General features: G+C 42.0%; 1 protein-coding gene and 1 pseudogene across 2 annotated transcripts in view; one reads left to right on the forward strand and one right to left on the reverse strand.

Moving 5' to 3' along the window:
- UBE3D (ubiquitin protein ligase E3D) overlaps window positions 1-13,574 on the forward strand; it is a 154,171-nt gene that overhangs the window by 4,831 nt on the left and 135,766 nt on the right. For both annotated transcript variants that reach the window (XM_027600824.1, XM_027600826.1), the window contains exons 2-3: window positions 6,017-6,216; window positions 9,422-9,512. In XM_027600824.1, coding sequence (XP_027456625.1) covers window positions 6,017-6,216; window positions 9,422-9,512 — 291 coding nt within the window. The remainder of the gene's footprint in view (window positions 1-6,016; window positions 6,217-9,421; window positions 9,513-13,574) is intronic.
- Window positions 4,574-5,121, reverse strand: LOC113926767 (annotated as a pseudogene).

Below are 13,574 nucleotides of genomic sequence, written 5' to 3' on the forward strand. Positions count from 1 at the left end.
CAGTAAATACACAACAGAACGGGGGCCTCGGTGAAGTTGTCTGACTGGGTTACTGCTTTGACAGGAAAGAAGAAAGACAAATCTGAAGTGTAGTAAACACACACACACACACACACACAAACCTTTTGTCACATTTACAGGAATTCAAACCTTTTGTATTCCCATGCTCATGGGTAGTTTTGATATACACTGTAAAGAGCTGCAATATTCAGGAAGAATACTGTAAGGTTGACAAAGGACAGGAGAATTCTTCATACTTCTGATATCTCAGATTTGCTGAGTCCAATAGCCAATTCTAACTGTTCCTACTCTTACTGATTCAGTTGGACAAGACTCTTTTTCTCTTTATAATCAGTAAGTATTAACTGGAGAGGTCCTTTGCGACTATGTATAAATACCCTTGTTCCTCATCAGGCTTGCATTTTATTCATTCATTTATTTACATCAGTATGGACCCATGGTCTTTTATTCATTGGGTTACTTATTTTTGCTCAGATTATACCAGATGTGTCCAGGGGGAGTCTCTTCAAGATGATTTTAATATGTTCCTATTATTCTTTTTTTAATATGTTCTTTTTTAATATGTTCCTATTACTCTTTGATTTTTTTTCTTTGTTTGCACGGTGACATATTCCAGGCTTATCTCATTCTTTTCCTTTCCCATCCCTGGATGTAGTTATTTTTTCAAGGAACATTATTTTGTGTATGTTCATTTTTTTTAATTTTATTTTTTTAAAGATTTTTATTTATTTGACAGAGAGAGAGGCAGCGAGAGAGGGAACACAAGCAGGGGGAGTGGGAGAGGGAGAAGCAGGCTTTCCGCCGAGCAGGGAGCCCGATGTGGGGCTCGATCCCAGGACCCCGGGATCATGACCTGAGCCGAAGGCAGACGCTTAACGACTGAGCCACCCAGGCGCCCCTGTTCATTTGTTTTAAAGTGGAAAATCACTAGGGCACCTGGGTGGCACAGTTGGTTAAGCATTGGACTCTTGATTTTGGATCAGGTCACTATATAGGGGATCGAGCCTTGCATTGGGCTCCCTGCTCAGCATGGAGTCTACTTAAGATTCTTTCTGCCCCTTCCCCCAGCTTGCGCACACATGCGTGTGTGCTCTCTCTCTTTCTCTCTCTTTCAAATATACTTTAAAAAAAAATGTAAAGTGGAAAATGACCCTTAGAAACCAAAATCTGAGCACAAAGTATCCTCATTACTATTGATGTGTCATTTTTTCCAGGCCCTAGTGCACAAAACTGTAGTGTGTATGTGACCTGTACATGTTTATGTACGAATGTATGCATGTGTATTTGTGTTTGTGTATCATACATCCTTCTACACACATATATATCTGTATTACTGTATCTCTGTATGCATTGAAGACCATGACTCCACACAGGTATTTTCAGTTCTAGTCTACCGCCGTAGGATCCATTCTGATTTTTTCCCTTGTCCTCTTTGTAACTCTTTCTCCCACAGTGAGAATTCTGGCTTTCATTATTCTCATGACATACATTTATTTGGTCAATTCCCCTCTATGTAAATAATCTCATGCTGGCATCCTTTGCTGCTTCCCTCCCCCTCCCCACTCAGTGTTGACACCTTCCTCATCTGCCTGGGCTCTGTTATGGAATGAATTTTTGTGTTTTGTGTTGAAACCCTAACCCTCAATATGATGGTATTAGGAAATGGGGACTTTGGGAGATAATTGGGTTTAGATGAGGTCATGAGGGTGGAGCCACCATGATGAGATTATTGCCCTTATAAGACGAAATACCAAAGCTGCTTCTCTTTGCAATATGAGGGTACAATGAGGACGTGGCTATCTGCAGGCCTGGTAGAGGGCTCTCAACAAGCGCCAAATTCCCTGGCATCTTGATCTTGTATTTCTCAGCCATCAGAACTATAGGAAATTGTGTTGTTTAAGCCCGCCAGTCTATGCTATAACAATATAGCAGCCTGAGCAGTCTGAGGCAGGCTCTGGAACCCTATGCTGAGTTGCCACACCCCGCCCCCCCCCCCTTAGATTTCTCCTCATCCCTCTTGAGATCTGACATCGCTTTGGGGTGGCTGTCCTGGTGGATGCCCTCCTTCCTCATTCTGCTGGGTGTCTCACCTCTACCCCAGGCCACTGTGGTTCTCCCACACTTGCATCCATGCCTCCTACCTTACTCAGCCCTCTAATTGGCTGAATTTTTCGAGAAGGGGAAGAAGAGTGGTAAGCCAGAGATGGGGTGGGGCAGAGGCTTAGAAACGCAGTAATACCCCTTGAAGCACTTCTAGTGCCAACGGCACAGTCCAGTTTTTGAAAATAAATGAAGTAGCAAAATGGACAAATTGTGTATCTGTAGAGCAATGTTCAGCAAACTATGGCCCATGGGTCAAATCTAACCTGTGGCGTGTTTTGGTACAGTTTATGAGTTAAGAATGGATTTTACATAATTTAAGCATTGTTAAAAATAAAATACACAGTATAATATGCAACAGACCATATATGGCCTGCAAAACCTGAAATACATGCCATCTGGTCCTTCCGACCTCTTCTTTTTTTTTTTTCTTTCTTTAAATTTTTTATTGTTATGTTAATCACCATACATTACATCATTAGTTTTTGATGTAGGGTTCCATGATTCATTGTGTATAACACCGAGGGCTCCATGCAGAACATGCCCTCTTTTTTTAAAAAAAACTTTTTATTTTAATCACCATACATTACATCATTAGTTTTTGATGTAGTGTTCCATGATTCATTGTTTGCATATAACACCCAGTGCTCCATGCAGTACGTGCCCTCCTTAATACCCATCACTGGGCTAACTCATCCCCCCACCCCCTCCCCTCTAGAACCCTCAGTTTGTTTTTCAGAGTCCATCATCTCTCATGGTTCGTCTCCCCCTCCGATTTCTCCCCCTTCATTCTTCCCCTCCTGCTATCATCTTCTTTTCTTTCTTAACATATATTGCATTATTTGTTTCAGAGGTACAGATCTGTGATTCAACAGTCTTGCACAATTCACAGCGCTCACCATAGCACATACCCTCCCCAATGTCTATCACCCACTTCTGACCTCTTCTTTAGAGGATTATTATTTTTTTTTTTAAAGATTTTATTTATTTATTTGACAGAGACACAGCGAGAGAGGGAACACAAGCAGGGGGAGTGGGAGAGGAGAAGCAGGCTTCCTGCAGAGCAGGGAGCCTGACTGGGGGCTTGATCCCAGGACCCTGGGACCATGACCTGAGCCGAAGGCAGACGCTTAACGACTGAGCCACCCAGGCGCCCTGAGGATTATTATTTCTTAAACATCATTTCTTAAAACTAGACTTTTGACTCTGGAGCACTTGGGTAGCTCAGTTAAGTGTCTAGCTCTTGATCTCAGCTCCTGTCATGATCTCAGGGTCATGAGATCAAGCCCCACATCTGGCACTGCACTGAGCATGGAGCCTGCTTAAGATTCTGTTTCTCTCCCTCTCTCTCTGCCCCTCCCCCCTGCCCATGCTCTCTCATGTTCTCTCTCTCTAAAAAAAAAAAAATAACTTTTGACTCAAGAGTTTGAGGATCTATTCCTTGGGAAAGACTCAGGTTCTTGCCAGTTAAGTTCAGGTCCATATGCTTTGAAAAGGAACTAGCCAGAAAATAATCTTAAGATTTTCTAAGGCAAGTTAAGAGGCCTAATCAAGATTCACCCCTGAACACATGGTATGATCTCTGTACTTAGATAATCCTCAGGTAGATGGCCTGCCTTCTGTACTTAGGTGATTCCAAGTTGCTGGCCTATCCCTGCTGTCTGCACTTAAAGGGGAGTCAGAGTGCGCAGCTCCTCTGTTTCAATGCTAAGCGTGTTTTAGCTTCATAGGATCGTTTCTCTACGTCTTCATCCCCTGCTGTACTTCTCGTGTCTGGTGGACAGGGAATGGACTGTGTTTTACTCTTGATTGCTTATACCAAGAGATTTGTGTTTGTAGTGAATTAGACTAGCCAGTTCTTTCATATCTGGTATTCATACATCACTAGACTGTTTTATTTTTTTTTAATCTTTTAAAGATTTTATTTATTTATTTGAGAGAGAGAATGAGAGAGAGCACGAGAGGGGAGAGGGTCAGAGGGAGAAGCAGACTCCCCGCTGAGCAGGGAGCCTGATGCGGGACTCGATCCCGGGACTCTAGGATCATGACCTGAGCTGAAGGCAGTCGCTTAACCAACTGAGCCACCCAGGCGCCCTTATTTTTTTTTTTAATTTTTAAAATTGGCAAGAAGTTTTTTCCTCCTCTTCTTTTTGTTTTGTGTAATCCTGGTCTCCTTATCAAAATCCTGTATATCAAACGACAATACTTATTGTAAGTAAAATACAGCATCATTGTAATGCTATCTCAGAAGCAAGAATATTTCCCTGGCTCATCCATTTACTGTTCAAATAGCAGTGCTTGACCTGTGATAGTCACTGCAGCCCTCCATGTGTTTCCATAGTATTCTCTATTTATCATGAACAAGTACAATGTAGTTTTTGTTTTTTTGTGTTTTTTTGACAGTCATATCTCTTAGAGGGGATAGGGCACTGGGGGTGGGCCCGGGACACCCCTACTGCGCAGCATGTTCATTGGCGCTGCTTCCTGAGTCCTGTGGCTTCATCACAGTAGGCAGCTCAGGAAGGCTGGAGAAGGGCTCCATGCACAGGGCCTTGAACCATTCATGTGAATGGGGAGAGCTGCTCAGGAGGCCAGGCCCACAGTAGCTGGGGCCTGCGGCCACACCGTCCAACTGATGAAGCCACACTCTCCCACTGTCTTGCCATCATCCAGAAGCTGGTCATCCTTGTACAGCTGCTGCTCATCGGGCAGCTGCTTGAGGATGCCCTGGAGGATGCGCTTCAGCCTGAACATGGTGCTCCACTCCTTGGTGTCTGTGAAGATGGTGGTCCTGTGGTTCTGGATTATGAGGAACCTGTCCTGGGGGTGGGCATCCCTCCCAGTGTGGCCTGCTGCTCCCAGCCCCTGCCCGGCCAGTACAATGTTGTTTTAATGCTCCCTTGATCATTCCTGTTTACTTGCCTGTGCCCTACTTGGGGTGGGGGGTGAGGGGCCGAGAAGGTATCTTGTTTATGGTTGTAGTCCCAGTACCTGACACATTACAGAACTCAGAAAAGCTATATTGAATGAATGAGAGAGAGAGTGAATGAATGTACAAACCATGCTAGGGTCAAGGGATGCAAAGATGAATAAGCCCCTGTCTTATGCTGCCTTGAATCCTCTTTCCAAAATATTTTAAAGAACAAGCGCATGATGTATGACAGGCCAGCATTAGATTGTGCTGATTCAAAGAACCTGAAGTTGGGGAGATGTGTGGGAGGAAATAGGGGGCTTTAGGAAATGGAAGGTGGGCTGTGTGAGCAGAATGGCTCTGGGAGCAACTCCAGGAAGGTCCAGGTTGGAGTAGCTGCAGGAAGCATTAGGATAGAGAATTGGGGCTCAGGATCATTATTAGCAATGGGGAAAAGTACACATTTAAAAATGCATCATTGGGGGCGCCTGGGTGGCTCAGTCGTTAAGCGTCTGCCTTCAGCTCAGGTCATGATCCCAGGGTCCTGGGATCGAGCTCCTCATCGGGCTCCATGCTCGGCAGGGAGTCTGCTTCCCCCTCTCCCACTCCCCCTACTTGTGTTCCATCTCTCACTGTCTCTCTCTCTCTCTCAGTCAAATAAATAAATAAATGTCTAAAAAAATTTAAAAAGTAAAAAGATAAAATAAAAATGCATCATTGCCATAAAAAAAGCCAAGAATAAAAAATATGTTCCAAAACTTTCATGTTACGATGACAGTGAAAAGTATTCTCTGACCTAATCTAAATCTTACATAGAATGATTTCCTTTTTGATCTATTCACTGCTATTTTTGGGGGGGGACAGTGACTTTAGACCATTTATTGAAGAGGAACAGAGAGATCCTTGGCCATTTTTGCCTGTTTGATCATGTGGTTTTCATCAATGAGAGGTAATTTTTTTGTGTGTTTTGTTTTTAATCACCAGGGAGCCTAAAGAAGGAGGTATGCCCATGGATATTTCTCTAGCGCCCTCCTCACTCCAGGTGAAGACCCCGGAAGGCTGCACAGAGCTCCGGTTTCCAGCAGAGGTCAGGCTCGTGCCTTCCTCCTGCCGCGGGCTGCAGTACGTCCCGGGAGATGGACTGCACCTGCGGCTGCAGGTGCGGGCAGAACCCGACAACACCAGTGAGTGATCTCAGTGCTCCTGCTCCTGCATTTAGTTTTTCTTTGTAGATCAAAGGTGATTTTTCCTTTGAAAAGTTGACCTTTTCCCAGGTGAAAAAGACTGTTCAGCAGCAACATGGAAAGAGCTGGTCAGAAGGTTCTTTGTCAGCTCTGCCACTTAGTTGTGCAGTTGAGCATGCCACTTAACCTTTCTGGAGCTTTGTTCCGAAGGCTGGGGGGCGGGGTTGGGGGGGTGAAGCAGTTAGTGTTTTTTTTTTTTTTCCTCCTAGTAGATTTTATTCTTTAGAGCAGTTTTAGGTTCACAGCAAAATTAGCAGAAGGCACAGAGATTTCCCATATAACCCCTGCTCTGTTTCTTTAACTGTAAAATTGCCCAGCTCACAGGGTTGATAGGAAGATGAAATCAGATGACAGTTGTGCAAGATCTGGTGGATTTTAAAGCGTTACATAGAAATTCATCCATTCAACAAACACCGCCCTACACTGTGTGTTAGGCTTTGATCTAGGTGCTAGGGATACAGAAGTGAATAGGCTAGGAAGGCCTCTGCCTTTTGGGGGGTTATGTTCTTGTGGGTGGGAACAGATAATGAACAAATAAGTTGCTTGGATACAGAGAAAAGTGCTGTGGTCAAAGAGGAGCAGAGTAATGGGATAAGGAGTGACTAGTGTGAAAGGTGCTCAGGGAAGGCTTCCCTCTGAGGAGGGGTAATATGTGCCCAGAGAACCGAATGATGGAAGTGATCCAATCCCTGTAGAGACATTTCCAAATAGAATAGTATATATACAGATCCTGAAATTGAGTTTGATGCATAATTTGATTTTGATTATTGCTATGCCTGTTACATTTCTAGTATTTTGTTATTGCCACATTGATTCAGTAAGATGGTAGAAATGTTTCTCAGAATAACTTATTGAATAAAATTATTGGCTCATTGCATCTCTTCACATGTAAGTAATGTGCTTCACAGGATGAAAAATGATGTGAAAGGGGAACAGGCTGTAACAGACCTGTGAGATGCTCATTATCAGGAGAGGATTATGATTTTTTTCAACTGCACCCCGAGACTTTGTGGCTGCCGCATCTATACTAAGCCTTTCATTTGAGCTGCGTGGAGCCTCCAAGTGGGGTCAGCAGGGTGGTTTTAAAGAGCCATGTAGGAGATGTGGAGCATTCCCCTGAGTTCTTGCTGCTTTAGTCATTGTCGAGTAATTTTTGCTCAAGTCCTAAATTAGTGAATAACTAGTCTTGAGTTGGGCAGAGTTGGATTTAGGAACAAGGCGTAAGGAACCGAAATGTCATGGAGCTGAAGTGACGTATCCACATGCTAAGAATGACTACTGTAATAACCATGGAAAGAAGAATGGGGTCACCAAGATGGGAAATAGACTGACAATGGAAACTGGGCAAAGGCGGGCACGAAAGCCACACTGAGGTATTTTCAGATCTGCCAGTTTTCTGGATTTGGGTTTTAGGTCCCATACTGAGGAGGTGGTGTGGAGGCCTTCTAGAGACACAGTTGGTTTGTCACCTGCCCGTCTTCTGTAACGGTTAATAAATAGCAAAACTTGAACTAGTAAAGAAAATTTAAATCAGCAAGCATGATTGTTTCATTGTAACTGTAGGACACAATAAGTTGACTGCTGAAATGTTGGTTTGCATATTGCTTGCATTCCATTGGTCTGCTGTGGCTTTACATTTTTTAAAACATTTTACTCAAATATCTGAAAAGGAAGACTTTCAAAGCCCTGTTCTGCAGTGCATGAAAGGGTATGCAAAATAGATCTCAGTATTTAATAACTTTAGTGCTTTCCACGTAATAGGTGGTGAGTAAATATTTGCTGAATGAATAAATACCGGATTGATGCATACTGATGCTGACTTGAATCAAAATGTAGTGTAGGAAGCAACTTGACATTTTTAGCATTCAGTTGTATTTTGAGGTTTTTTTAAGAAGTTGGCTTTTCAACTATAAATGTTCTTTTAAGGACTACAGTAAGCTTATTGTTGTGCTGTTCTGAATGTAACATAGGTCAGATCATGACCCTCGACATGGACATGGCTACAGTAAAGTCTGAGACAGCGCCAGCATTAGACTCATCCGCAGGGGGCAGTACTCTCCCATGATGCCACCTTGTCAGGAATTCTGACTTGAACTTGATCATGCTGGGTGACCAGCAGGGGGGAGTGTTTCTCTGAAAGTTTGTTTATTGGTTTGGAAAAGAATGTTTGGATGACTTAACCCAGGTCTACTTATTATCTGCTCAAAATTAAGGAATACTGTTTATTTCACCTTAGTGCTACAGGGATTGGCAGATACCCCTAGAAATTAAAAGGTTGAATTTTTAATTGCCAAGGCTTAAACTTTCTACCATCAGTCTTTAAAATCTTAACATATGTACAAAGTAACATAAACCAAGTTCAAATTGCTTGATTCTAATGAGTATGACCTCATTTCTTTAAGGTTTTTTTTTTTTTTTTTTTTTTTACAGACATATCTTTGTGTGTGGGTTTTTTGTTTTGGGGGAGTTTTTTTTTGAAATGAAAGTTTCCTTCATGAATAAAATAATGGAAACTAAGGGAATGCTGTGCTTCATATAGTGTGGGAAATAACATTTTTCCACAGCTTTAATCAGAAATTGAGTTTTGTTCTTAGAAGATTGAATTCTTCTTAGGAGCCATTCCATTCCCAGGAATCTGTCCAATAAAGACCAGTTTCAAGATGATTCTTGTTTTATGTACTGGTAATAGGCCAAAGTGGACATAGACTTTATTTAAATTAAACTTAAATTTGAGGGATAGAAGCAGCAGTCACGCTGATGAAAACTGGACGGAGAACATAGCCGCCGAGGAAGGCTGAGGATGGTGAGGCCCCCTGTAGTGAGCTTGATGTGAAAGCAATCGCCCTCTTTCTTCTTCCTTAATGTTGGTATTTATGGAATGAGTGAAATAACTCAGTGGTATGTTGCAGGGATAATCTAGGGCCATACCTAGCTCTGAAACACTTAGCACAATCTGTTGTTTTTGAGAACACGTCACAATATTTGCTTCTCTTTGAGTCATCAGATAATGCTAATTAAATGTGTACTTCTGGGTGGATCGTAAACAGTGTTTATTGATAGTAATTTATTGTGGCTGTTAAACTCTTTATGTTAATATATTTGTCCCACACTTCTGAGATTTGCTCTTTCATCGATTTCTCTTTAGAGCTGATTTCAATGTTTAATCAAAGCTCACAAGCCCAAGGATGTTGCACATTTTATTGCCAGTCCTGCGGTGAAGTCGTAATAAGGGACAGGTAAGGAATGTATTTTACACTGATTAATTCTGTGCCTGGCAATGGTTTTCTTCTTTTCTATCAGAATTTTTGAAGTAATTACCAGGGGAGCCGTATATGGCCTTAAAATGAGAGCCAGCTTAATGTCACTTTGAGCAAAATCAACCCTAAAACCCTCCAGCAATCATAGAGCAGTTAGGCCTTCTAAAGGTGACAAGGGGGAACATAGCATGCTGGCTTTGAGGGAGGAAGGCTTATCTTGATGGAAGCCTGTGTTGATCACCGAAGCATGTCTCTTCTGAAAAGAGGGGCTTTGGTGCATGTTTTATCCATCGTGTTGGTGAATGAGGTTTCTTCCACAATAAGTGAATTTTCTAAATCCCAGAGGCTCTTGCAACACAACTTTTTATTTGAACTATTTCTATTAGTCCCTTTCTAAAATCCATTTCCTATTTCCCTGCTTATTAAAACAGAGCATACAGAGCACAAATTAACCTTTTCTTGATGATTAGGTTAATCTTATTACCTGTTCTTGCAGTGTGCTGTGATTACTCTTTTGAGATAGGAAAGGGCCCTTTGCTATAGTCTTTGTATTCCCAAGGTGTCTCTTTTTATTATTTTTTCCATCTTCTCCTTTCCTTCTGTCATCCTACTTGTTTCCTGGGCACAAAGCCTTTCCCCTGAATATTCAGTTTCTAATCACTCATAGGTTGGAAAGACAGATCAAAACCTTATTGTTGTGAACAATCCTTACAGAAAGAAGTTAGATTTCTTCATTAGATATATTTCCACTGAGCCGGGTGCCTGAGACTTATCTGGGGATGGATCCTTCTCCATATCTGAAACCTGCTCCTCTTACAGTGTTCCTTGTCTCAATGAATGCCAGACCTCTACCTGCAGAGAGCTTCCTCTCTCCCCCTGGGGTGTGCCCCAGACCCCCTCTCTCCCTCTGGTTAGCTCCTACCTGAATTCATCTGACAGAGTATCTATTGCCAGGAGCCTTCCCTGAGCCCTGGGTTGGTTTATGTGCTCCTCCAAGGTTTATTTGCCTGTCTTCCCAATTGAGCTATAGGTTCTGGGGTTGGAATAGTCTTACTGACCTATATCCCTTATCCCCACTCATATTTAGAGTGCAGTGTAGGGTAGCGGCTAGTGGTATAGACTCAGAAGCGAGACTGTCTGGTTTGCATCCACTATTTACTAGCTGTGACTCTGGGCAAGTTACTTAATTAACCACTTCATGCCTCAATTTCCCTATTACAAAAGTTATAGATGACGATAGGAGCTACCTTGGGTTGTTTAAGGGTTTATTGCAGTGCCTGGCACATGGTAGGCATTCAGTATATGATGGCTACCACTATAATTATTATTTTTATCACCCCTAGCATCATCACCATCAGCCCCAGCATCAGGCCACAGTGCCTGATGAATAGTGTACTCCCAATAAATTCTTCCTGGGTTGAATAAACAGTAGGGGGCTTATTTTGGCCTTCCACCAGCCTCTCTTGCTTACTTTCTGATTCCTGGCAGTGCCCCAGGTAGATGAGATCATGGAAAGTTACCCTAGTATAAGTGGGGGGATTGTGAATGGAGCACCTCCGAATGATTATCTTGGGTAAGAGATGAGATGACTAAATCCGCAGAAGAAAGGAGAATGTCCTTGCTCACATTACCTACGGGCTGAAGTTGCTGCAGAGTATGCAGTCCGTGACAGACCTACTGTAGCCTGAAATGTCCAGAGGATTCCAATTTGCATTGTAGTTAAACCCGGAAACTTCTCCTTCTCTCAGTCTATTTCAGGCTTTGGTTGAATTCTCACATGAAGTTTCTGAAACATGCACGCCTATACAACAATGGCATGACTTACAAGTCACAGGAAGAGCAAGTTAAATGCAGTGTAGCCCTGTTTCCTGGTACTGCTCCCTGTAAAGGATATGCTCATCCATTATTGGCTGATATTTGTGTTTCACTGGGAAAGGATGATGATATTAAAAATGGTTACCTGTAGCGATTTTTCCTATGCAGGAACTATATCTTCTGTTTTGTGTCAATTCTTTTTCTGATCGTGGAATTGAGAACTAGAAGAATTGTGAACCTGGAAGGACAGTTTCAGTCTCCCTAACCGTGACCCTCTGGAGGCTGTGTGCTGTTAAAGCAGAAGTGGGAGAATGGGACCTTGGGTTGTAACTCCAGCTTCACCACTTAGTAGCTGGGGAACCTTGTGCATGTCAGCTCAGCTGCTTTTTAAGTAGACATAAGGAGTCTTCTTAGACATGTCAAGAGGCAGGATCTTGGTGATGGAGAAGACTTCAGAGCTTATTTAGGCCTAACTCCCACTCTAAACAGGCACCCTTTATTGGATTTCTTCCTCTTTGTAAAAACTCAAACCTGACCTATCACTTCCCTGCTTGAAATTCTATAATGCTTCCTGTTTGTGTTTCTTCTTAAGTAGACATAATAAGGCCTATTTTCCAAACTTGTCAGAAGAGTTAAGGGCTGTCATATATATAATAGCAAAACTTGACAAGCTCTTTTTAATTGGTTTTATAGACTCCTTCCACCCCCTTTTCCATATTGGTCTTTATTAACAAACTAGCAAATGACCTTGTGTAGTGTGTCAGGTCTTTTTGATTCAGGACTCTATTTTTGAGGTGTGCCAGGGAAATGACCCTCCTTTCTCCCTTTTTCTTTCTGAGAAGATAAACATGGACTTGACTTAGGCCTTGCCTCACTTAAACAAGGTTTACCTGGAAGCCTTTTCCTGTCACACCTGTGTGGCTGGCAAGTGTATGCCTCTTGAACAATGCAGAGAAATCCTTAGTGGGAGAGTCAAGGCTTTGCTTACATTTCACACTTAGGCAGCATGCCCCATGCCTGTTTGTTGGAAAAACAAGCATCCTCCAGTATCAGCACAAGGATTTCATGTTGACTTTTTATATTAAACCCAATGGTCTTCTCATTTCTCCCTCAGTTATCTGTGGGTAGTAAGGACATCTTTTGTGCTTGTTAAATAGAAAACAAAACCAAAAGAGACTTGTGTGTTCTATAATCAAAACCAACTAATTGTAAGCATCTTTTCCAGGAGGGTGTCTTGGGATAGGTTGATTTATCTGTACTGGGAACTCTTCTAATAAGAGGAGGGAGCAGAGTTAAGATCTGCTTACTGGCTAGCCTTATTATATGGGAATAAGTAAGTCGCTTTAATTTTCTAGGCCTCAGTTTCCTTATCCGTAAAATGAGGAGTTGGATTGGATACAACTATAGGAGTCCTACCACCAGAAAATTCTGATTAGTGAACCTCATAAAGTTGTACCTTGGGTTCTGTGACTCATGGTCATTTGGGTAGTGCAAGACTAATCCTTGTTCCTTTTTTTCTTTATTGAAAAAATTTCTCATAAAGCAAATTATAGAAATGAGGTGCAGAGGACTGTTTAATCTATTAAGACTCATTAATGGCTTTTAATACCTATTAGAATCAAGGTGCATGAAATCTGCTAATTATTAAGCAGTCTTTTTTTCTTAATTTAGGAACATATGATCTCAGCCATTTGTTTTGGTTATTTGAAAATAAATAATGCTTCATTTCCTTGCCATAAAATTCTCCAGTTTACATTTTTACCAGTTCATAGTATTTGTATAAAAATTGTCTGACCAGGGGCACCTGGATGGCTCAGTCAGTTAAGCATCTGACTCTTGATTTTGGCTCAGGTCATGATCTCAGGGTTGTGAGATTGAGCCCCACGTTGGGCTCCACACTCAGCATGGAGCCTGCTTGAGATTCTCTATCTCCCTTTCCCTCTGCCCCTTCCCCTGCTCTCCCTCTCTAAAAAAAAAAAAAAAAAAAGAACATGTACAGTTTTTGATTAAGCTATTGATTATGCTCTTGTTGAGACTAACAGGCCTTAATATCAAGTAACAATAATGACAAAATTTACTTTTTTGAAAATAGTCTCAGAAACAGCTGAATGGTTGTGTTTAGAATTTGTTTGTATCTCCTAGAAATAAATTCATGCCAGACTTGAGTTATATCAGTTGGCCAAACAGACTTTCAGACATAAAAGCTTTTGATTTTCTGTCCATTTG

The sequence above is a fragment of the Zalophus californianus genome, chromosome 7, assembly GCF_009762305.2.
Source record: "Zalophus californianus isolate mZalCal1 chromosome 7, mZalCal1.pri.v2, whole genome shotgun sequence".
In the NCBI taxonomy this organism is placed as follows: domain Eukaryota; kingdom Metazoa; phylum Chordata; class Mammalia; order Carnivora; family Otariidae; genus Zalophus; species Zalophus californianus.